The sequence below is a fragment of the Mixophyes fleayi genome, chromosome 1 (assembly GCF_038048845.1).
Source record: "Mixophyes fleayi isolate aMixFle1 chromosome 1, aMixFle1.hap1, whole genome shotgun sequence".
Lineage (NCBI taxonomy): Eukaryota > Metazoa > Chordata > Amphibia > Anura > Limnodynastidae > Mixophyes > Mixophyes fleayi.
This window is the reverse complement of record NC_134402.1, coordinates 153,921,663-153,944,135: the sequence shown is the minus strand read 5'-3', so window position 1 is coordinate 153,944,135 and position 22,473 is coordinate 153,921,663. Positions and strand designations below refer to the sequence as shown.

Genomic DNA, 22,473 nt, shown 5'->3' with positions numbered 1-22,473 from the left:
AGTCTGAGGTCAAGAGCATTCTGGAGCAGGTTTTCATCTAGGATGTCACTGTACATTGCTGCATTCATATTTCTCTCTAGCCTGACTAGTCTCTCAGTTCCTGCCACTGAAAAACATCCCCACAGCATGATGCTGCCACCACCAACCTTCACTGTAGGGATGGTATTGGCCTGGTGATGAGCGGTGCCTGGTTTTCTCCAAACATGACGCCTGGCATTCACGCCAAAGAGTTCAATCTTTGCCAAAATGCACCTGAAGGACTCTCAGACCATGAGAAACAAAATTCTCTGGTCTGATGAGGCAAACTTCAGGTGGCCTGCTTTTTACTAAGGAGTGGCTTCCGTCTGGCCACTCTACCATACAGGCCTGATTGGTGGATTGCAGCAGAGATGGCTGCTCCTCTCTTCTCTTCACAGAGGAATGCAGTAAGCTCTGACAGAGTGACCATCGGGTTCTTGGCCACCTCACTGACTAGGGCCGTTCTCCCCCGATGGCTCAGTTTAGACAGACATCCAGCTCTAGGTAGAGTTCCATTTACGGATGATGGAGGCCATTGTGCTCATTGGGACTTCAAAGAAGCAGATATTTTTCTGTACCCTTTCCCAGATTTGTGCCTCGAGACAATCCTGTCTCGGAGGTCTACAGACAATTCCGTTGACTTGGTTTGCGCTCTGACATGCACTGTCAAGTGTGGGATCTTATATAGACGGGTATGTGCCTTTGCAAATCATGTACAATCAACTGAATTTACCACAGGTGGACTACAATTAAGCTGTAGGAACATCTCAAGGATGATCAATGGAAACAGGATGCACCTGAGCTCAATTTTGAGCATCATGGTGAGGGCTGTGGATACTTATGTACATGTGATTTCTTAGTTTTTTTATTTTTAATAAATTTGCAAAAATCTCAAAACAACTTTTTTCACGTTGTCATTATGGGGTATGTGGGTAGAATTTTGAGGGAAAAAAGGAATTTATTCCATTTGGGAATAAGGCTGTAACATAACAAAAAATAGAAAAAGTGAAGGGCTGTGAATACTTTCTGGATGCACTGTATTGTAAAATAAAACAAAACCTTAAGACATAACAGTTCTATAAAAATTTGGCAAATATGAAATTTTGTATTTGTAGCAACACATTAAAATGTGCAAATAAGAGCATATTACTTTCTTTCACTAGATAAGAACATGGGGGACAATAATATAGGAGCTGCACCAGTAATTTCTGGCCACGGAAATACCAAATAGTTTCAGAATGAACGTAAGAGGCATGTGACTGTGAAACCTAACATTTAGGCTGGGGATTTTTTTTTTTGGGCAATGAACTGCTAAGTCATGGTGATGCAGATTGCAGGGCCATACTGTGTGTGGGAGGAGTCTGGTCACAATTTGCTATCGATGAACCGGCAAGGAACAAGTTTCCCAAAGCTAGATGACTCCACTTCACATTCTTAACTTTCAATCTGTCTACGGCTACATACAAACTTTGATTAGAAATTATACCAATTGAGACTATATATGTGTTTTTACGTGTGTTTAACTTGAGTGTTGAGCAGCAGTGCTTTTATTGAACCCATCTTGTTCCATTTAAATATGTCTGACGTGCACCAACATAGTTAAAAAAAAAAAAATCTTAATGGCAGTAAATTGTAAACACAATGAGATGTGGCTGAGAAATGTTTATATATGCATCACTACCTGCATTTGGCTGGAACAGATAACTTTTTGTTTTGAAAGAGATGCATGTTTAAAAAAATACAAACTGCATGCACTTGCAAACGCACCTAAACACAAATCAAACGCACACAAATGCAATGCAGTTAACACGTGTTTTACTTGTGGTTTAACAGAGGTTAAAAAAAACGCATTGCAAAGGCCAATGTGTATGTAGCCTAAGGGTAGTATTAGGAATCCTCATGCGCACACTAAAATTACAAGCCAAGTTACACAGTCATTTCATCATTTGAATCAAATCTCATCACTGTTCGGTTTGCCATTTAAAATAGATGCTACTCCAGTATGAAACCTTAACAAATATTTATGTTATATAATATGAAACAAATGTAAAAAAATTAATCTGCAATTTCAGATTTTAGTTTGTTTTAATTTGTCAGTTTGTAAACATATAGGGGCATATTCAATTAGCTTTTGGATTCGCGGTAACGCGCCGGAACAGCCGCGAAACGTAATACACGGTACCGCAATAACGTGGATTTTCGTTCGCAGCCCATAGGGTTGCGAACGAAAATCCGCGTTAATGCGGTACCGTAATACCCGCAAGAACGCGCACCGCGTTACCGCGAATCCGAAAGCTAATTGAATATGCCCCATAGCGTTAATATTAAAACATTTTTAGATTATACAGGACACAACTATTGAGTTTCTTAAAAATGTCAGCACAAACATACAGTACTGTTAAAATATTACATTCATCAATATAAAAAAATTCAAAATAAAAAAGGTATGTGCTACAAACAGGTAGAATTTCAAATTCCATTTCAAACCATATACTCTTATAAATAAGGAAACAAAGGAGAACTATAAACCTGAACTGCTGTTTTTCTCTGCAAATGCACTGTAACCTCGTCACCTTAATCCCCCAAAATGTGATTTTATTAAATGCATATGCAAATTTGATAATAATCTTAAAGATAAACCAACAACTTTAAATTGGGAAACATGTAGCCATTAGTTGTAGAGCACATTTTACGAGCATTATTAGATACTCCAGCGAGTGGTGGGTAGGGGGGACATATTTGAGAAGAACACTCTTTGAAATGCCAAACAAAATGCCATTCGTGTATACATCATCTCTACAAAACCTATATAAATAACAAAAAAGAAAATCAAGAGACATCATGGAAATGTTTCTTACCTTCCCAGCTGCTGTCATCACAAAGAGAGGTGAGGTCCAGACGAGGTACCTCTGGGACAAAGCCCTCCTGACCAACGTCAACCTCAAGGCTTCTCTGTGGTCTTATTTCAGAATTATTCTGTTGCTCCTGAATCTTCATTTTTACAGTCTGAAAAAAAACAAAAAAAAACCCTTCAGAAAATAGTTTCTTTAAAAAAGGATAAGTAACAGTGGTTAATGCACAGTGGCAAATTCCTCACAATGCACAGGAGGGCTGGACAAAATCGGCAGCTCAAGCTATTTGCCTGCACCCCAGTGGTTCCATGCTCTGTGACCCTTGCATGCTAATTGGTCAAATGATCCGTCTGAAGAACACAACGCCCCTCTGTGTGCCCTGAACTTTCCCTCGCTCCTAAAGAAAATAGCAGCCTCATTCCTTAAATCAATTGCCTATTCCGCTACATCAGATTTATTTGCATGATTTCTCAGATTGGTCTTTGAGGAATTGCCACTCCCTTTTGTTGACAGCAGCAATGACGAGGCAAAAAAAAAAAAAAAATTCAACATGAAGAATAATGTTATTGCTGTTGCTAGGGCTGATGCAGCAACCACACTCTTCCATGAACTCCCTCAGGCAAGCAGGCTGAGCAGACGATAGTGCAAAGAAAAACATGCATATGAATCCCTTCTGCAGGCACTGCTGATCAGTTTCTGCCAACTAAATCATCTGTTGGTTGCAACGACTTCCCTTGTCCTGTGGATATCTCCTAGCAGGGTTGTGTGAGGAGGAGGGCGCACTCTTAATGCTATTTATAGGGAGCTTTGGATATTGAGGCACTGAGCTTATTCAGCCAGCAGTGGAGTTTGGCAACTCAGCTGGAAACAATACTAAGTGTTGGGCAAGAGCCAAAATCACACAAAGATAGTACACTGGATAGCATGAGAGAGAGAGAGAGAGAGAGGGGTGTCAGATCACTTGGAAAACTTCAATTCTTCTCAAGGATACAGCGTGTCTTACATTAACCCTCTCAGAGCAAATAAAAATATTTAACATTTTCTACTTTCAGTTTTCAGCAAAAAACAAAATCTAAATATACATATATCCAGTGGTGGATGTGGAGGTGGTATGTCATACCACCACTTCTCCTACTGCCTTCATTATAAAACTATCACATTCCATTCACTTATATTCCCAGGACATTTTCCATAATGCCACCTCTAAATTTCCAGTACATACATACCAAGTAACTGACAGACTTGCATTTACAGTGCCACAATATGCTCCTAAGTGAGATCAAAACTATAAATATGGGCAGTGCCCTCAGAGTTTAGATATATGTCAGAGTCTCAAGGTATATACTTATACACTCCCTTGTTCCATGTCAGTGGGGTTGTCATTTATAAATCTTTAATTTAAGCATATTAGGGTCAAGAAAATATTCCCTTTTGCAAGATAGACATGATATGGTGATTGAAACAAATTGTCAGGGTTAGCTTGTCTAGTAAGTTTCCAGTTATGAATGTGGCACACAGCATGGTTTATCTGAAAGTGCAAACACAACAACTGCCCAGGCATATTTCTGAACCAGATCCATGGCTGCCAATCATCAGTACATTTACTAATAGCAAAAGTAAACATTTTCTCCATTGGTGATAAAACAAAAAACAAAAACATGAGCAGCAAAAACAACATTTCAGTGATGGTACATTACACCGATGGTTTTAACTAGAGTAACTTTCCAAGACCTTTTGCCCTCTAAATTGATGAAAGTTAAACTTTGAAATGATTTTCATTTAACATAAAGTAATATGTTGATAAACACCATTGCTTATGGGGAAGATTCAATTCCCTGCGTTGTAGCACGTTCATTTTTAACGCAGATTTTTGTTCGCGGCTCACAGAGCTGAAAGCAAAAATCAGTGTTGGAATTACCGTACTAACGGTAATATTGCGCATCTATTTCCATACTAACGGTAATATTGCGCATATATTACCATAGCAATGGAAATGATGCGCGCCCCGCTTTGTTAATTGAATCTGCCCCAATATGTAAATTTTCCTGAAATTTTTGGAACCCCCCCATCCCCCGTATCTTTCAATGGTTGACAAATTAAGATGACTGACATGACTGACAACTGACATTTCACAGAATTTATAGTCTATTAATGAAGCTCGAACAACTACATTCAAATTATTCTGCCATGTTGTTTGGGTAGGACTGGAATCCCATAAGGCTGAAGTTCGGCTTATTACTGTTGACAAGCCTGATCATATCAATTCAGTTATCAGTAAATGAAAAATATGTTTGGATTTCAGTTAGCAAAATTTTAAACCGATTCATGACTCCTATTAATTCTAAATAATCATTCAAGCTAATCTATAAGAAGTATCTTGGGGAAAAAAAGCTCTTTCCATCTCAGTAGAAAGTCAAGCATAGGCACAATAGTTGTAGTTAGGAGCTAAAGAAATAATACAGGTCCATGCTAACCATAATAATCTGCAACTAAAACAGGAATTTAGAACCTTTGCAAACACTAGCTTGGCATGCTGTAAAGGAGAACAGAAAGTGGGTATATTCTAACATGCTCCTTCTAAGCTTATGCAATGGGCCCATCACCGATGTCAATGACATACTTGTTGGTAGAGTTATGTTTACAAGCTCTCCCAGCAACAAGCTTAAAAGACCGAAGGAATTAATAGGAATTTCACATTTGCATGACCTCTTAAAACCACATAATACGATTTTGGTGCCATTGTGGAAGTCTTTTGTCTGCATGTTCAGTAAAAACTCCTTTTTCACTCACAATACTGTGCATTCCTGTCAGATTCAGAAGAATTGAAGGAAAAACCACGCACAATCTACTTTGCAGATTGTAATTGCGGAACAAAAAGATAATCTCTTCTTATACTTTCAAAGCAAAGTAGAAAAAAAACATGTACATGAGTACTATGAAACCCTGCCTTGGGTTCTACATTGTTTAAAAAAAAAACAAAAAAAAACCCCCAATACTTTATTTCTATTTTCCTCTGCCGTCTGTCTGTCAGGCCAAAAACACATAAGGGTTACTATGGAGGAGCACCTGCTTAGTATAGCAGCAAGAAGCACCAATCACCTTTGGGATATCCCAGAATCCTGTTCACCGTTTCCTCAGACTGACTGTGCTACTGCGGTGATTTGAACACCATAACATCCCTCAGGTGATTATGCATAGTAACCCCAACATATCTGTGTCATGACAGGCAACTGCAGTTTAATGGAAACATTTGGCATCTCTGGTCAAACTACATGTTTCAATGACTCTACCCAACATAGCTGTCCTTGCAATATCCCGGGTTTTTCAAGTTAGATTTTTGCTGTGTCACAGAGCTTCCCAGCTCAGATACCTCGTTCACACTGCACCTTGGACCTGGGAATTTCCTGGGTCGAGTCCGTTCATACTGAACCCGGGTCTGCCCTGGCAATAAGTGTCAGTCATCACAAGAGGATCTTTGATTGGCTGAAAAATGGTGAGGTCATTTAAAGGGGACTTGTTTTTTTGCACACAAAGATGAGGCCAAAGTGGGTGGTGACTGTTAACAGCATTGCTTTAATCATGGCCAGATCTGTTAGTATTTTATTATTATTTTATCTGTTAGTATTTTTGCTGTTATAGTACACTGTTACATCCTTTACAGTGCCTGTGATCTGTTTTTTGATTTCCTCATCTCCTCTAATGGCCAACAGCTCACGCACTTCTTCCTCTAGCCAGTGTGCCATGCTTTCTCCTATCTATCTTCTCTGCAGCATTGACATTACTTCACCATCCTGCATTCCTAATCCCCCAATCAGCTTCTTTTTGTGAGACCGGGGTTGAAAAACCTGGGTCGCACCGTTCACACTGCAGACGACCCGGGACTGATACGAGAATAACCTTGCAAAAGTCTCGGGTCTGATGACCCGGGATTTTGCAATTGACCCCCTTTCACATAGAGCCTCGACCCGCATCGTCGGAGCACGCCCTGGCAAAGACTCAGGTTTTTTAGGCAGTGAGAATGGGGCATTAGTAAAAAGAAATCAACTCAACCTCTGCAGGGTAAATTAAACATTAAATGTTTGCACATTTAAAGTACAATTAATTTATTTGTAATAATATAAAAAATAGTGGGGTAAAAGTGGTGATGGCAAATGTTTGGGCACCCTTCAAATTAAATAATGAATACACCGGATTGACTTGTAACATTTAAGCAAGATAAAGACAATCAGAGTGTTATAAATACTCAGACTCCTGGATGCTGTACCTACTTTCAACAACCATGGCCTCCTCTAAGCTGCTGACTGAGGATTTGAAAATAAAGATAATTTACTGCGCTGAAGCAAGGAAAGTTCTAAAATATAGAAATGTTTCCAGCTAAAAAGTTAACTGTTAATTCTGGGTCTTCTAGATATTCCCTTGACTTATCTGATAGAACGGTGTGTAAACTGATCAGATATGCAGAGCACAACTCACATTTAACAGGAGTGAACCAGCAGAGAGGTCTATCTGACACCAGAGTAGTTCTCCACAGGTCATCGTCGCTTACACACAAATGATCTGAATGGAAGAACTGTCAGTAGAAAACTTTTCCTTCAACCTCATCACAAAACTCAAACTTGTTTCACATGGAATACATAAATCTCCTGCCCGTGGCAGCTGTTGCACAGGAGCTGTGGGTGAGTTATTTATTTTAGTAAGCCCAGTACAATAAATAGCACTCTTTCTCCAGTGTAGCTAGAAGCAATAGGAGTTCCAGCACAGAGGAGGGGAGACGGGGGGTGGGGGGGTTTGGTGGGAGAGGGATGTTTTTTTCTACAGTATATTGTTAACCTGTAATGTGGTGACAAGTTCACATTAAAGGAGACAAGCCATAATAAAAATGTTATGTTTAATTCCCAACACAGAGTCAGTCTCGGGCAACAAGAGCCCTGCTGTGGCTGGCAGGAAAATTTTGGATTAAACTTGAGATGACATTTCATGTGTCAAGAGCACTGATTGGACAGCTGTCATAGCGAACAAATCAACAGAGGTGGGCGCAGTAGTTACATCCAACGCCACATGTAATAGGTTCACTTTAATGATTCCATAAGATTGTCAAATTCTCCAGATTTTGGGGCTGAAAAATGATCTACCCTAGTTGCTTGACAATGAATAATGGGTTTTGTCTCAATTTGAAGCAAGGTGCATTGCATTTCAGAAAGGTCTGTAGATATGGTTGTGACATGGCAAACAAAATATCATTTGATTTCGTTAAACCATAAAAAGGAAAAAAACAAAACAAAACAGTATATGGCTTACCGGCTGTAACCGCAAACATTCTCTGTCGTGTTCATTCTCTTTGCTATGGAAAGACAAGACGACAATACTGAACTAAAAACTTGATTTTGATTTTTTTTTTTTCGAATTTGCCAATGCTGGGTCAATAAATTCTACTTTCAAATATTTCAAAAAAGTTTCCTCAGATAACTGGTTAATGCTAAGCTTTGCATATAGGATACAATTAGAAATAGTGAGGAATTTTATTTTAAAAGCTAAATAAAGAAACACATATTGTAAAATGAAACCCCAGCTCTCCTTACTGGACACTCTGGGAATTTTGATACATAATTACATTGGTGTCTGAAGCCACCTAAGGGCTAATCAGGTGGTGTGGTCTACTATGCAAAATGCATGGTAAGCATTTCAACCAAGGTTCCAAAAATGCATACTGCAGGAACAGGGGTGTAGGGGGATTCATTTCGGAAATAAAATTGTTAAAAGGTGAAGTTAGGCTTTAAAAACAAAGTAGATCTAGATAAGGTTAATTGTAGGACATAGATTCTATAGACTGATAGGATGCATGCACAATTAGAGCTAAATAGTAAATCTAACCGAATTGTAATTTGCCACACTATTCAATTGTTAGCGAGAACCGCTAAAATCCCGCGCTCGAAAAATATTACCGTTAATACGGTAATATTGCGCGTAAATACCGTTAATACGGTAATTTGCTCGCTGGATTTCAGCTCAGGGAGCTGCGAGCTGAAATCCAGCGAGATATTACCGTATTAACGGTAATATTTTTTGAGCACGGGATTTTAGCGGTTCTGGCTAACAATTGAATACCCCCCTAAAATTTTGTAGTGTTTATACTTAAGCAGTAATCAATTGTAACATGATATTTTGCACAATGACAAAGAAATACACCTGAAAGAGAATATATAAAAATAAATATAGTATTGGGGATACTGGTTTTGTACATATACATAACATACACACACACTATACATGTGATGTGCCTGAGCAGTGGCACATCACTAGTGCTGTTACAGCATTTCCCCAGGCATGGCCACCTCACTTGTGGCCAGTCTGGGGAAATCTGGGATGGGTAGGGGAATCAAAATATGCTTACAATCATAAGGGAGCAGTCAGTTAATAACATTGCAGGCAAAGGAAATAACTTCCTGCCAGAATGGTTGAAGTTTGGCACAGAAATGCAGGAAAGATGCTGCAGAGCCTGATCGGAACATAGTACCAACGTTAGGTCAATCTGTAGACATTCTCCTGGATGCAATAATTAATAGAGGATTTTGCATCCTCCTAATACACATCAGTCCACTTCTTTGTGTACAAAGGCTTGTCGAGGTCTACTTCCTATTTAATTTGTTGCAGGTTTTTCTTGCCATTTGAGATAAGGAGCAGTAATCGAGATAAAGAATTTGGAGGAGTGGTTGGAGAGGCAGAGGTTCTTATCGAGGAAATGGGCCTACCAAAAAAGCAGGATTTAATAGAGTAAAGAAAACGTCTGACTTGCAGATACTGGTGGAACTGTCCTTTTGAGATTATGGCAAATCTTCCAAACCAGAGAATTGAGGGGATATACTCGCCCTAGGGAAACCGGCTTTAGACCATACTGGGGACAGGTGTAATGAAAGGCCTGGGGGGAAGAGAGAGGTTGTCCCAGAGGGGAATAACTGTAAAGGGAGATGGGGATAGGCTAGACATTCTGTTTCAATATAGATAATTACCTTGCTTCTGACAATACTTCCATGTTGCTGAACTCTTGTCTGTCTACACTTCTGGAAGTAACAAAGTTTTCCGTGCACTGCAACAGAAAATGCAGTAATAAAGAGAAATGCATGTGTACTGCAGTTAAGGTAGTCTTTGTATGAAGCAATGTATTCCCAATCACCTATTCCCCAGGTGCTGCACCTGGCTGGTTCTACTTGCCACCTGGCTCTTGGAGCCCATCAGAGTCTTGTTATAATAGGAGAAACAATGGTTTATTCTATTACAACAGGCACTATGTGAGCACTACAGCCAGCAGTGTGTGAGACCACTGACCACCAGTCCTGGTAGGTGTGGGCAATAACCTCCAACATTTTTCCTATTATTGCAAAGTATTACAACTGCCCCCACCTGGCTGTTGCTTAATGCCAACTGGCTGGTAAAATTTTCTGGGAAGAACACTGTAAAGATCATGCATTTCTTATTGTTTCAAGGCATTTCTGCTGGAACCAGAAGATAAATACTTTTGCACATATTAAATCCATGTCATATTTCACATTAGTTATGCTTACATAATTACAATTTTGTAAGAAACAATGTAATAAGGAAGGGCTACTACTCCTTTCTCCATTTCTCTTCGATAATTATTTCCACTTACAGCTAATGGGGCAATGGACTAACTGATCAATATACCCAAAGTGGAATAATCACACTGATACAAAGCTAGTTATCAACAATCCAAACCATATCTCATTGAGAGTAATGTCATGCAAAATCACAGTGAGATGAATGTTGAAAGTGGCAAAACCATTCCAGCAAATACAATACAACGATCAACTCATCAGTATTAAAAAGCTTCAACTTTTTGCATGCAATATTTTCCTGTAATAATATAATGGTAAGCAGAGGTTGGGCACAGCAACTCATTGAACAAACAAAAAACACAAGTGATATGTTGCTTACTCATCCAATACAATGGCGAGTGATTTGTGCTGGCATCATCTGCTGTAATTGAACAAGCATTCAAGACAATACAGCAATATCACCAAGTAGTGCTCTAGTAAATTTGTTTCCATGAATCCCTGGACCATGTGACTAGAAAAAGGCTTAAATATAGTAAACCCTCCATGACTTTATTTAAATCTCTGTCACTATTACTGTGGAAAGGTTAGTGTCTAATTAGTTTCTTGTTGACCTAGAATGCTAAGAGAACATGTACTGTGTGCCTCTGCAAACAATCAATGTCTCCATCACACCTACAGGCAGATAACAGCAAAATAAACTGTCAGCACTACTTCAAATGCTCCATATGGTTTGTCCAAATCAGTGTGCATAAAACCAATCTTCAGAAGGTCATATCAGTTCCCCGCAGCCGCACTTTATTTCCATACCAACTGACGTAATGTACATATCTTCGATGCAAGTACTGCCACTGGGTTCACCATGAATGGGGAAGTAATGTAATAAACAGAGTTATGATCAGTGCTACTCTCCAGGTTCCAATCAGTGGAGGACTGCAATGTCCTTGCCAGATACTAAAAGTCACAGCAATCTTAATGTTCTCTTTAGTACAAACTGCTCTAATTTTATTTTTCACTGAATGAGTAAATACTGTTCATTAAAGGAAATTCAATCACCAAATCCATACAATGCATATACACTAGTTGCTATTACAAGCATCTCTCAAATGTGTATGAATACTGTTCTACATGCAAACACCAATCCGACAAAGCCAGGGGCCTTCTGGAGGCAAAAAGTTGTTATTAAAACGTATTCATTCCATTGGACTAGTTCTATTACCAGACTAGAGAACAGGTCTCTTTTAAATATTCAGAGACAAATATTTTACTCACCGACGCGCTGTCCTGATTGTCATTGAGCTCAGAAAGCTTGCTGCTGGATTTCTGTCTCTTTGGTTTGCTCCTTTCCTCTATGTATCCAGAACAGTTCTCCTGAAGCTTCTCCACTTCTTGCATCAGACCACAATCTTCTAGGCTTCCACACCCAGATGGAATATTTTCTTTGTTAATCATCTCCCTAAAAAAAAATAAAAAAATAATTGTTAAATGTGTTTTTTCCCTGGACTCTAATACCCTTCCTAAAAGTTATTTTTCTTTTTTATCATATAGCTTCTGCCCCTCCTATCCTCTATATGGTACATATGTACCAATTTAGTAGGCCTTTGTTGAATATATTTAGCTTAATAAAGCCTTTTTTTGGACCAAGAACAGCTCTATATTAACAGTGCTGCCGAGCTGGGTGAAAAATGATGTTGACTGTATGAATACCACAAGGAACCAAATTCTATTACATTAACAACTATATAATAAAAATAGCAATGATAGAATATTGCTGCACCAGAGTGTCAAGAAACACTGAGCAATAGTCAGTAACTGCTATTTTATTCACAAAAGAAAATTCCGTTGATCCAGCCTGCTTACGCAATCATCTTTCCCCTGGGGGTCTCTTCCTTGACAGATTGGGAAAAGGCTCCAGACACTGCACGAGAACTGTTGCTGCAATTATCAGATTGGGACCTGTCCTTAATAAAGGATTCAGAGTGCACAGAAGTATTCCTAATTACACTACCAGCTTATTCTTTTTTTTTTTTTTAAATATTATTTTATTGAAATTTTATATGACATAAGGAGAAAAGGAAGGGAACAGAAAAAAGAAGGGGACATCGGGAGGGGGGGGAAGTACAACATTCAACAAATATTGAACATTATACAATTGATATATATTTTTTTTTTAAAAAAAAGCAATATAACTGTATTTGAGCAGAGTAAATACATCAAAACAAAACAGGAAAAGGGGCAAAGCTATATTGTAGTAAAGAGGAAGACAAGGTAGAAAAGAGGAGGCATGGATAAGAGGATGTTAAGTTGTTAGGTCTGATAATGTATTAGTGTGTATGCTCCCATGATCATGTTTTATTGTACCAAAGCACACAGCATTGTCTGATTTGATAAGCCAACTAAAAAATCACTATCAACGATGGAACGATGTCGGGCAAATGTGGAAGTGTGTATGAACTCACGACCTACAATGCAGGCAGATCGGGTGCACAATCTTTTCAGATAGGGTGCACAATCTTTTCAGCAGGTGGTTGACAGATGAAGAGCACAGATCTGAAAGTAAATAGTGCATGTATGTACACAAGTCTGCATGCACATCGGGACAGCAGTCGTTGTCAAAATGGTTACAGAAATCGCAACTGCAGTAATTTTCTGTAGTGTGTACCCATCTTTAGTAAAGGGAGAGATATAAAGGACGTTAAGGAGGATAGGTGATAAGAATAAAATACCTGCTAGTCCTATCTACACACTTACTACACTAGGACATTGCAGTTTGTTGTTTTTATTGCGAAGTGGCAGGCCCTTAAAAGGTTTATTTTGGGACCTCATCTAACCTTGGGAATTTACAGAGACTGCATGAAATAGCTTATTTTATTTTAAAATTTGTTCAAACCCAATGCTACACCTTTATTTTTATTCCCCCTATGTCATTTATCTCCTATTGTCAATTGCAATGTGTGCAAACACGCTGAAAGTCACATTCTGGTATTGGTAAAAGAGTGGGGGCATGAAAAGGCTTTATTTGACGCACTAGTAACCAGAGCTTAAAATGGGGTTGCAAGAACTATTGCATACTTTGGAAGATGTAAGGGTTTTCACTAGAGAAGAAATGATAAAACTGTTCCACAAAACTGGTCATGATTGAATTAACAATCATCATCCAACATCTATTCATATACTTAACATTCCATGAGAAACAAATTTACAAGTACAGTGCAAAGCAAATGCAGAACCAAAATATTGTATAGCAGAAACTCGGCACCTCTGCAACATGTCCTGTTCTGCCATCAAACCCACATCTTCATTTGTCAACCACTGAAAATTTTTACAGACATTTGTATGAACATTTACTGATGACCAGTGTTTTACTGACACATTTATGTCAATTGCTGTTAAATGTATTTTTAAAAACATTTTAAAATTTAGAGGGTCACTACAGTGTCATTTTTACTGACCACTGTATTTTATTACTGATACAGAAAATACTGATACAGAAAACATTGACTGGTAACCATAGATCTGATTTAGAAATAAGCTTGGGTAGCTATGTTTTGCACTTAGACATAAAATTATACTCTGCCACACCTTCCAAGTTCATAACGTTCAGAACAAGCTAACCTTGAAATTCTTTCAATCACTGTGTCATGTCCATTTAAGTAAAATGAAACATTTTATTGACCCTACTATGCTTGAATTAATAATATATAAAAAAGTCACATAGGTAAATTAAAGCATTTTCTATTTGGCTTTCAAAAGGAAAAATATCAACAAGGAACAGTAGTGTATCATTTTAAGCCATAGAATAAATGGCCATAGACTCCGAAACGGACTTGTCCTAAACTCTGAAATGTGTATTTTCAAATACAGTATGAAAAGGCAAAGCAAAAATGGAACTCAAAGACTATATCACCTAAACTTTGCACCTCTGCAAAACATATCAATTTGTGCAATTTTTCCATAATGTCTCTAGTTTTCACCAACACAAAAAATAATATATATGTATTGAAACAATCACAGCATTCCCAGGGTGCTATACACACAAATTCATTCAGGAAGAGCGCACCTTTACTGTACTACATTAGAACTCCCCTTACTGCTTCACATCACACCTCTTCAGGCGCAAGTGTTAGATGCTCACAATGTGCTAAACTGTACATTTGAGTATAGAGATACAGCAAATACTTCCTTACATGTCTCTGGGTTTTTTCCGGCTCTCATCCTGTTCTTTCAGATGTCTCCTCCTTTGTCTTGCAGACAAGCTAGTGGAGGGTGAGGATGTTCCAGATTCTGATTCCTCTGAACTTTGACTACCAGGGCAAAGTACATCAAAAAGATGTTGTTCCACAGCGGTTCTGATTGTCCTCTCCAAAAGTCTGTGGACCAGAGCAGAGAGTCTTCAACACAACAATATGACATCTCTGACATGCCAAGCATTAAACTGCATCTATTCAACATAGGATTCAAAGGAAATCACACACTAGATCATAAAGTACAAGTGCATTAGTGAGCTGGGGAGGGGTGTATATTGTTTGCAGGTGCAAACTCACAACCCACAATTTGTCATAAACTGGACTTAAGAGAAAAAAAAAAAAAAAAAAAAAAAGCACAACTTCCAAGTGATCTGGTCTGTGATCTCACTCTAATTGAAGTGTACGGAGACAATGCCAGTGATTTCTATTAAGGTTGTGGTTTAGACCATCAATTATTGCCAGTTCATTTGGCAGTCTGTATGTATAACACCTCTACTCCCACCACCTGACATAAGTTGCTGGGTTGACTGGGTGTGTCTAGCTTTCAAAATCTTGGCACACTACAAATCTTAAGTTTTTCGACCCCTATGTAGTTCTCCTCTGCGACAACATAGCAATAACATATTACTAGGAAGCCAAAAGATGCCATGAAAAGAAAAAGTCAATATCTACACCATGACTTAAATAATAACCAAATTTCCAAATTAAAAAATAAGAAAAAGCTTCCAAAAACATTAGAGCCCCTTACCTACTGGTACCAATATACATGTTTGTACTAGCAGTTTTTTTAACAACAGTAAAAGATTGTAAACCGGTATGGAAGTGGAACTCGCTGACTTTAATAACCCCATACCAATTAGCTTTTGCAAGTCATTTTTTGTACACTGCCTACTCAGTTTACTCGCATTCACCGTATGTCAAGGCCCCTAGAGTCAATGAAGTATCCTCAAGTACTTATTACAACTGAAGGTCAAATGCAATTGATTACGATGACAGTGGGTAATCACAGTAACAACTTAAAAAAAAAAAAAAGTTTCAGCAGTCAGGGAAGAAAAAACAACAAGCCAATAAGGGAAAATAATTTCACAAAGTACAATAAATATATTTGCAAAGTGTCCTTGGGTATTTGCAGCACTATTAATAAATGCATTCTAAGATATTGCTATAAAATATAGCATTGTAAGTGGTGTACAAGCTTATTGTGGTGTCATATAGGTCATATGTAGTAATTATACATGGCACCATTATCACTTCATAAAGCAACAAGAGATCATGCTCACACACAAACACAGAGCTTAGTAACTTACTCTCTACCAGCTGGAACGGTGCTGACTTGGGCCACGTGACCACTGCAGAAAAGAGAATAAAACTGCATTAAGTAACACAGCTATATCAAACTCAGCACTTAACGCATTGGTTAAGAGCCCTGGTTATTCCCTGTTACTCTCTGTTTAAAGGAGGTTTGCATCATCTCCAAAAGTGGATTAAAACATGATCCTCTGTCAAGACCTAATCCCCTACACACACGCATCATGCAAACTGCTTTTATGTTGCAGTCATTCCTATGTTAGCATAATGAGATTGACTACAAATGCACTGAATATGTGAGCTCAAACAACTCATTTCAGGAGAATGAACCCAGGGTTTTTTAGAACACTAGCTGTCATTTATGAGTATGGTAGAATGGACCTAATCAGCTTCTGTACTTAGCCCATAAAGAGAAAAGGGATTTCCTGTATAGATGAGCTCATTTCATTTAAACAAAGGTATAACTATATGGAGAAAAATACAAAAAAACAAAATTTGCTATCATAGAAATATCTAGATTATCTCAACTTTTAACACATATACAGTTTGCATGTATTTTTTTTTTTTTTTTTTCAAGCAGCAAAACCACGCAACTTTTTTTTTAAATAGCAAGTATTTTTTAAACATGCATTTTTCTCTGTTGCCCTCATATAAATCATTATCTACTTTTCAAAATCTCTCTGGAGGGCAGACAAGTATGGCTGCCAAACACAGCTCTCAGCATGTCATGTAATGACTGAGGGGGAGAATTTTACAGTACACAGTGCAGATTGAGCTTAGAGGGGCATTGCAAAGCCTCTCTGCTAATTATGACACGTGCCATGTGACTGTGGTTGCCATGGTATCCCCAAACCACCGTCTAAATATTATTTTTAGAGAGGGAAACAGAATTATTTTTTTCATCACTTCAAACTTACGTAAACCTCATGTGACCTTACCACATCAATCTCTGTGAAAGATCAATATGAATGAAAAATGTACCAAGTTTGATTGGATAATATATGAATTCAAAGTTTTTATCATAGAGCATATCCCAACTACAACACTGGGTTATTATTTTTACATCAAAAACACCCCCCCAAAAAACAAAACAAATCTTGATTCAATAAGATCTTTGGAACCCCATTATTACAACATGTCATTAAAGGTGTAGAATTGCAATAACTTAACTTGTTACCTGATCTCAAATTACACAAGATAAAATATATCAATGCAAACAGAAGCCAGTTAACCTTTTGGTGTTGCCTACCTTTCTAAACAAACACCATCTTTAAAGGAGAGCTGATTATAACCTCCAGGGATATTCTGTTCCCTCTGGGAACAACCCACATGATTTCAATACTACTCTTAAAAGGTGAGCCACAATGACACACCATAAGTAGACAACAGTTCAAACCTTACGATACACATTTCTGAAAGCAATTTTATGAGCGGGTGACTGCCATATTTCATTGTAAAAATCTTACTAAAATATAAATCTACTGCAGCATACAACTACTAGTAGAAGCTGCAACTCCATAGCAACATATCTTACCTCAACATTACTGGAAGCTAATCATTTACTATAGAGGATATGTAATGTAATGAAGTTAACACAAGCAGTAAACGAACAAGTCAAGAAAAACACTGGCTTACTTGAAGATCAATAATATTATTATTATTATTATTATTATTATTAATAATAATAATTATTCCTGCAACAGGGTTTTGTGGTTGGGTCTATAAACCATCAATAATGATTTACATAATACTTCATTATTTGAAATTTTAACCATAGAACATTTGTAAATTAGAAATGAGAGGTAGAAAAACCAGAACAAAGCAAAAAGAAAGAAGATACCTCCTTAGTGCAACAATCAAAATGGACATTTACCAGATATTAGCTCAAAAACAATGTATTGATTAAAATGCACTAATATACTACTAAGGAATTATAAATGGGTGGAGCCATGGCTGTAGCTGCCAAATCTTTTCCATTGTCTGGGACCAGCGTGATGTCCCAATACCAGAACCTAACTTCTTCACTGTGCTCTAAAGACTGAACAAGTAGCAGGAAGACCTTCAATACTAGAAGCAGCCCTGGGACCATAGCCTTTCTATGGCTATCCAGAAACTTTATGGCATCTATTGCATGATTTTTCTTTTTAGTAGGGTTAATGCTGCTAGCATGCAACCGAAATATTTAACATTTCATGAAAATCTTGAAAAACAATTATTTATATAACATAATGCAGCACTTCACAACTTGCCAGTTGGTGTTTACTAGTGCATCTAAATCATATAACAATGAAAGGTACGCCAGGCTCATGTCCCAGACTTCATGCATTCACCAAGAGGTGCACAATCAATAGTCTAGGTTAAAAACAGCAAGTCAGAAATTATAATTTTAATGAAACTGTTCTACTATGTTGGAGTTTTTCATTAATCCATTTTCCATTAATCATTTCTGAGATCCTCCAGTTGGTAGTATTAGTGTATTTATTTTTGCAGTGTACAAAATACAGTACGAAACATTTTCAGGTGTGTTTGCTCAAATATAAACTTCTGAGTTAATTTATTCTATACTGTTACTATGCTGCTGCTCTTAAGTCACATTCTGTTCCTCAAACAAAATACTAACAAAATCTGATATTTTATCCCCTTTAGTGACAAAGACGAATGGGATTCGTCCTACACATATAGCTCAAAAATGGTGAGGCTGAGCCCCACTCATCGCTAGTAAAATTAAAGATACCGGTCCCTCACATAATGACGCAGGGATGTGATAGTGTCACAGAAAACGTTGGCAAACTGACACTACACAAATATTTCAAAAGCCAGGAGATGGGACAGTGCACTATAAATACCCTCTCTCTTTCAACCTAGCTCAGTCATTTGAAAGAGGGTCCTCGGAGACGTTATTGTCTGGTGATCATGACTTCAATACACTCAGTGGTACACACACACTAATATCTATAATATAAAAGCCTAGTGGCGTGTGTTAGTCTGTGTGTGGAAAAAATTACCGGGTGACAGAGTGCTCAAGCTGCAGGTTGAGCACTCTGTTGAAGGGAAAGAGGCGCAGACTAAACTCTGCTGGTGTTTACCTTCTTTGTGGAAAATAGGAGTGACCACTGACATTATATAGCACGATATCTGTATGAATGTATGTCTACAAGTGTGTAGAATTTAAGTGTATTAGCTGAGCACACTGTGATTTTTCACACACACACACACACACACACACACACACACACACACACACACACACACACACACACACACACACAAATACATATATATATAAAAAATGTGTGTGTGATAACTGGTCACAGCTTGCTACGGAGTATATGGTTGGTGGGTGAGGTTTTAATTGGTGCAGAATATGCAGAATAGATCTTCTTTGTTTACACTTAGTATTTCAGTTAACAGTTTTCGCTCTCTCTATTTTTTCCCTTATTGTGCAACTTCACCTATGTGAAACAAAGGCCATTTGTAGTTTGGATAATCTTATTAAGAGTTTAATTTTGCAACTAGAAAAGAGGGTATTTACCTTACAGTTCACTCTGTGATGTTTTAAGGCTATCAAGTTGAAATGAGAAATGTTCAACTTAATAAAAATAGCAAATTTAATTACCCATTCATGCATATAAAGAACACATTCATTTATTTTATTTACTTCTGGCTTGCAAATATAAATCCCTGTGTCCACAGTACATGCTACATAAGTAGACTAAAATTAATATAACAAAGTCAGGGTGCACAAAGATATTTATTAACAATGGCGATATGTGAAATGTCTATTTCTAACAGGGATGTATTATTATAGTGACCTAGATGAAGGTTTCGGATTCAAAAGAAAACAAAAAACAAGTAGGCAAACTGATTAAAGCGGATAACATTTTTCTTTCCTGAAAATCCTACAACACACAAATCTGTGATGTAGAATTTTGCGGATACAGAGAAACAAATTTACAGCTAAAACTTTACCCTGAGCTGCTCAATGAAACTTGCAATGTTGTTTACTTCCCACAGAGGTGTAACAGTGGCCGTCAGAAAGTAACTCAGGGTGTAGACTGCAATATCAGATTGAGAAGGGGAAGAGTTTAATCCTGTGGTCTGTACCATGTGGCTAATAATGTAATAGTACAAGGTAGGTTGAGTTCTCATGATATGACCTTTTTCTGTATAATTGGATGACAACAGCATAGTGTCACTCCTATAGTACTTGTACAAATTGTATACTGTACCATAGTTGTAGTTTTGCAAGGTAGGAATATTGAAAAACTCAGTTCCCAGGGTGACAAGTCTATTTCACATTATCCCAAGGTTCATTTGAAGCATCGCTGGTATTGAGCTACAGGAAAAAACCTACCACAGTGCAGACAGATTGTGCATAATGATGCAACATTACAGATTCATTACAGTCCTCCATTTCTCAGTAATTCTTAGTTTTTAATGCTAATTTTACGTTCAGTCAACTGAACAATACAACTCACTTTGTTCAAGTACAGGGTAACAATGGTCAGGGCAATAATTAGTAGATGGGCAAAAGGCAATGTTAACTCACACATAAGTCAAATCTAGGTTCCAGTAAAGCTGTGCATCCACTTATATCAAGCAGGCACCAGCAGTCATTTTTTTTTTTAGGTGTTTGACTTCCTGGTTCTTGGAATCTATTTAGCACTATACCTGCAGAAATTATATATACATATGTCTTTGGCACCTCTGGCCAAGTTGCACGTTTCACTGAAGTGAATAAGAGTTAAGTGAACCTCTGTAGGGTACAAACTTAAACATGATCTATTTCTGAGATGTTAATGCACAATTTTTATGTTCTGAATTTAATATACTGAAAAAATAAAACAGTAAATGTGACAAGTTTAAAGGCCCGGGTACCTGTTGCCCTGACACAGTGGTAGGCACAATAATAGTTGTTAGCTTCACTACATAATGTGTACATAAATGTTACACCTTCCAACTTTAGGTTCCTTAAATTTTTGTTTTCGCCAGTCATTTTTATTATAGATCTAATATAGAAAATGGTAGTAACAGCCCAAATTATCCTGTAACTAACGTAGAAGTTACAGTGGTTTATGTGGGGTTCCCGAAGGTTATTTCTTCATTGACGTTCAAAGTTAAATGTTTTCCAAATCATTATTCCTTTTGTATGCAAGTGGCCACCTTGTGTAATTACAGCTAATTTAGCCCATTAAAAATCCTGAACTGCCCTATTTATCATTAATAAGTGACTATTAATGCCACAGTACGTGACAGAAAACTATACTGCTTATCAGGAAGCCATTAACAAAACCAAAAAAGGAACGACCAAAATGAATGAAACTCACGCTAAACATGTTTCCTTTAAAACTTCTATACATTACTTATTGATATAGAAAATCCCCACTCTTGCTATACTAAAATCATTTAATTGGTGGTGGCAGCGTCAAAAAACGAGAGCAAAATAATCATCATCATCTATTTATATAACGCCACTAATTCTGCAATGCTGTACAGAGAACTCATCACATCATTCCCTGCTCCATTGGAACAATCTAAATCCCCTAACATACACACACACAGACCAAGAGAGACTAAGGGCAATTTAATTGCAGCCAATTTATCCATCAGTATGTTTTTGGAGTGTGGGAGGAAACCGTAGCACCCGTGGGAAACCCACGCAAACACGGGGCAAAACATACAAACTCCACACAGACAAGGCCATGGTCGGGAATCGAACTCATGACCCTGTCAGTCATGTCAGTGCTGTGAGGCAGAAGTGCTAATCACTAATCCACAAGTGTAAATTTAAAGTCTTCAGCATAAAAATAAATCTAATGAGGATCGGAATTAGGAAAAACAAGTCAAAATTATTTTATTTAAAGTGACTTGCAAACCTGGCAATATATCACAGGGCCAGTGTAAAAGATAGTTTTAATTACAAGTAGAATACAAATACTTCTATTACACAGAGTGGTGAAGGTTTGGGCCACAGAGCTCTGTGGCAGTTGGGGGCTGGGTGGGGAAGAGCCTTAATTAGACCATGTATGGTAAATAAGACAGTACTAGCTTATACAGAGAGATCAACAGGAAGGGATTTAAAAAATCACGCTTGTTCAGGACATAATGGAGCAGTCGTAGGATGTCTAATCTCTGAGAGTAATCTATAAGAGGACAATACTATTTACTTGCTACTGGACATATTTCTATGTTAGTCATGGTTAGTAAATTGATAAATGGTTTGGATTTTCAGCATCACATCCCTATTCCTTTCCTACAATATTCAGATGCACACATACTTGCAGGAATAGTGCTTTGATGACTGTGAGCAAAGATAAAGCCTAGTAGTTTTTAGGTTTGTGTTCACCTGAATATTTTCGGAAAAAAATTTGTTGCCCATATCGGCTTAAGAGCGGGGTTGGTAACCCAGCATCCCGTGCAGCAACTTCCTGTGTCAACATCATGTCTATATGGAAACTAAACTGCTATGACTTAGAGCAG

At 37.8% G+C, this 22,473-nt stretch overlaps 1 protein-coding gene across 4 annotated transcripts in view; it reads right to left on the bottom strand.

The window, feature by feature from the left end:
• FAM13A (family with sequence similarity 13 member A) overlaps positions 1-22,473 on the bottom strand; it is a 143,340-nt gene that overhangs the window by 27,245 nt on the left and 93,622 nt on the right. For all 4 annotated transcript variants that reach the window (XM_075201798.1, XM_075201790.1, XM_075201808.1 and 1 more), the window contains 6 exons: positions 15,993-16,034; positions 14,626-14,808; positions 11,711-11,894; positions 9,878-9,954; positions 8,169-8,211; positions 2,877-3,024 (listed from right to left, as the gene is read on the bottom strand). In XM_075201798.1, coding sequence (XP_075057899.1) covers positions 2,877-3,024; positions 8,169-8,211; positions 9,878-9,954; positions 11,711-11,894; positions 14,626-14,808; positions 15,993-16,034 — 677 coding nt within the window. The remainder of the gene's footprint in view (positions 1-2,876; positions 3,025-8,168; positions 8,212-9,877; positions 9,955-11,710; positions 11,895-14,625; positions 14,809-15,992; positions 16,035-22,473) is intronic.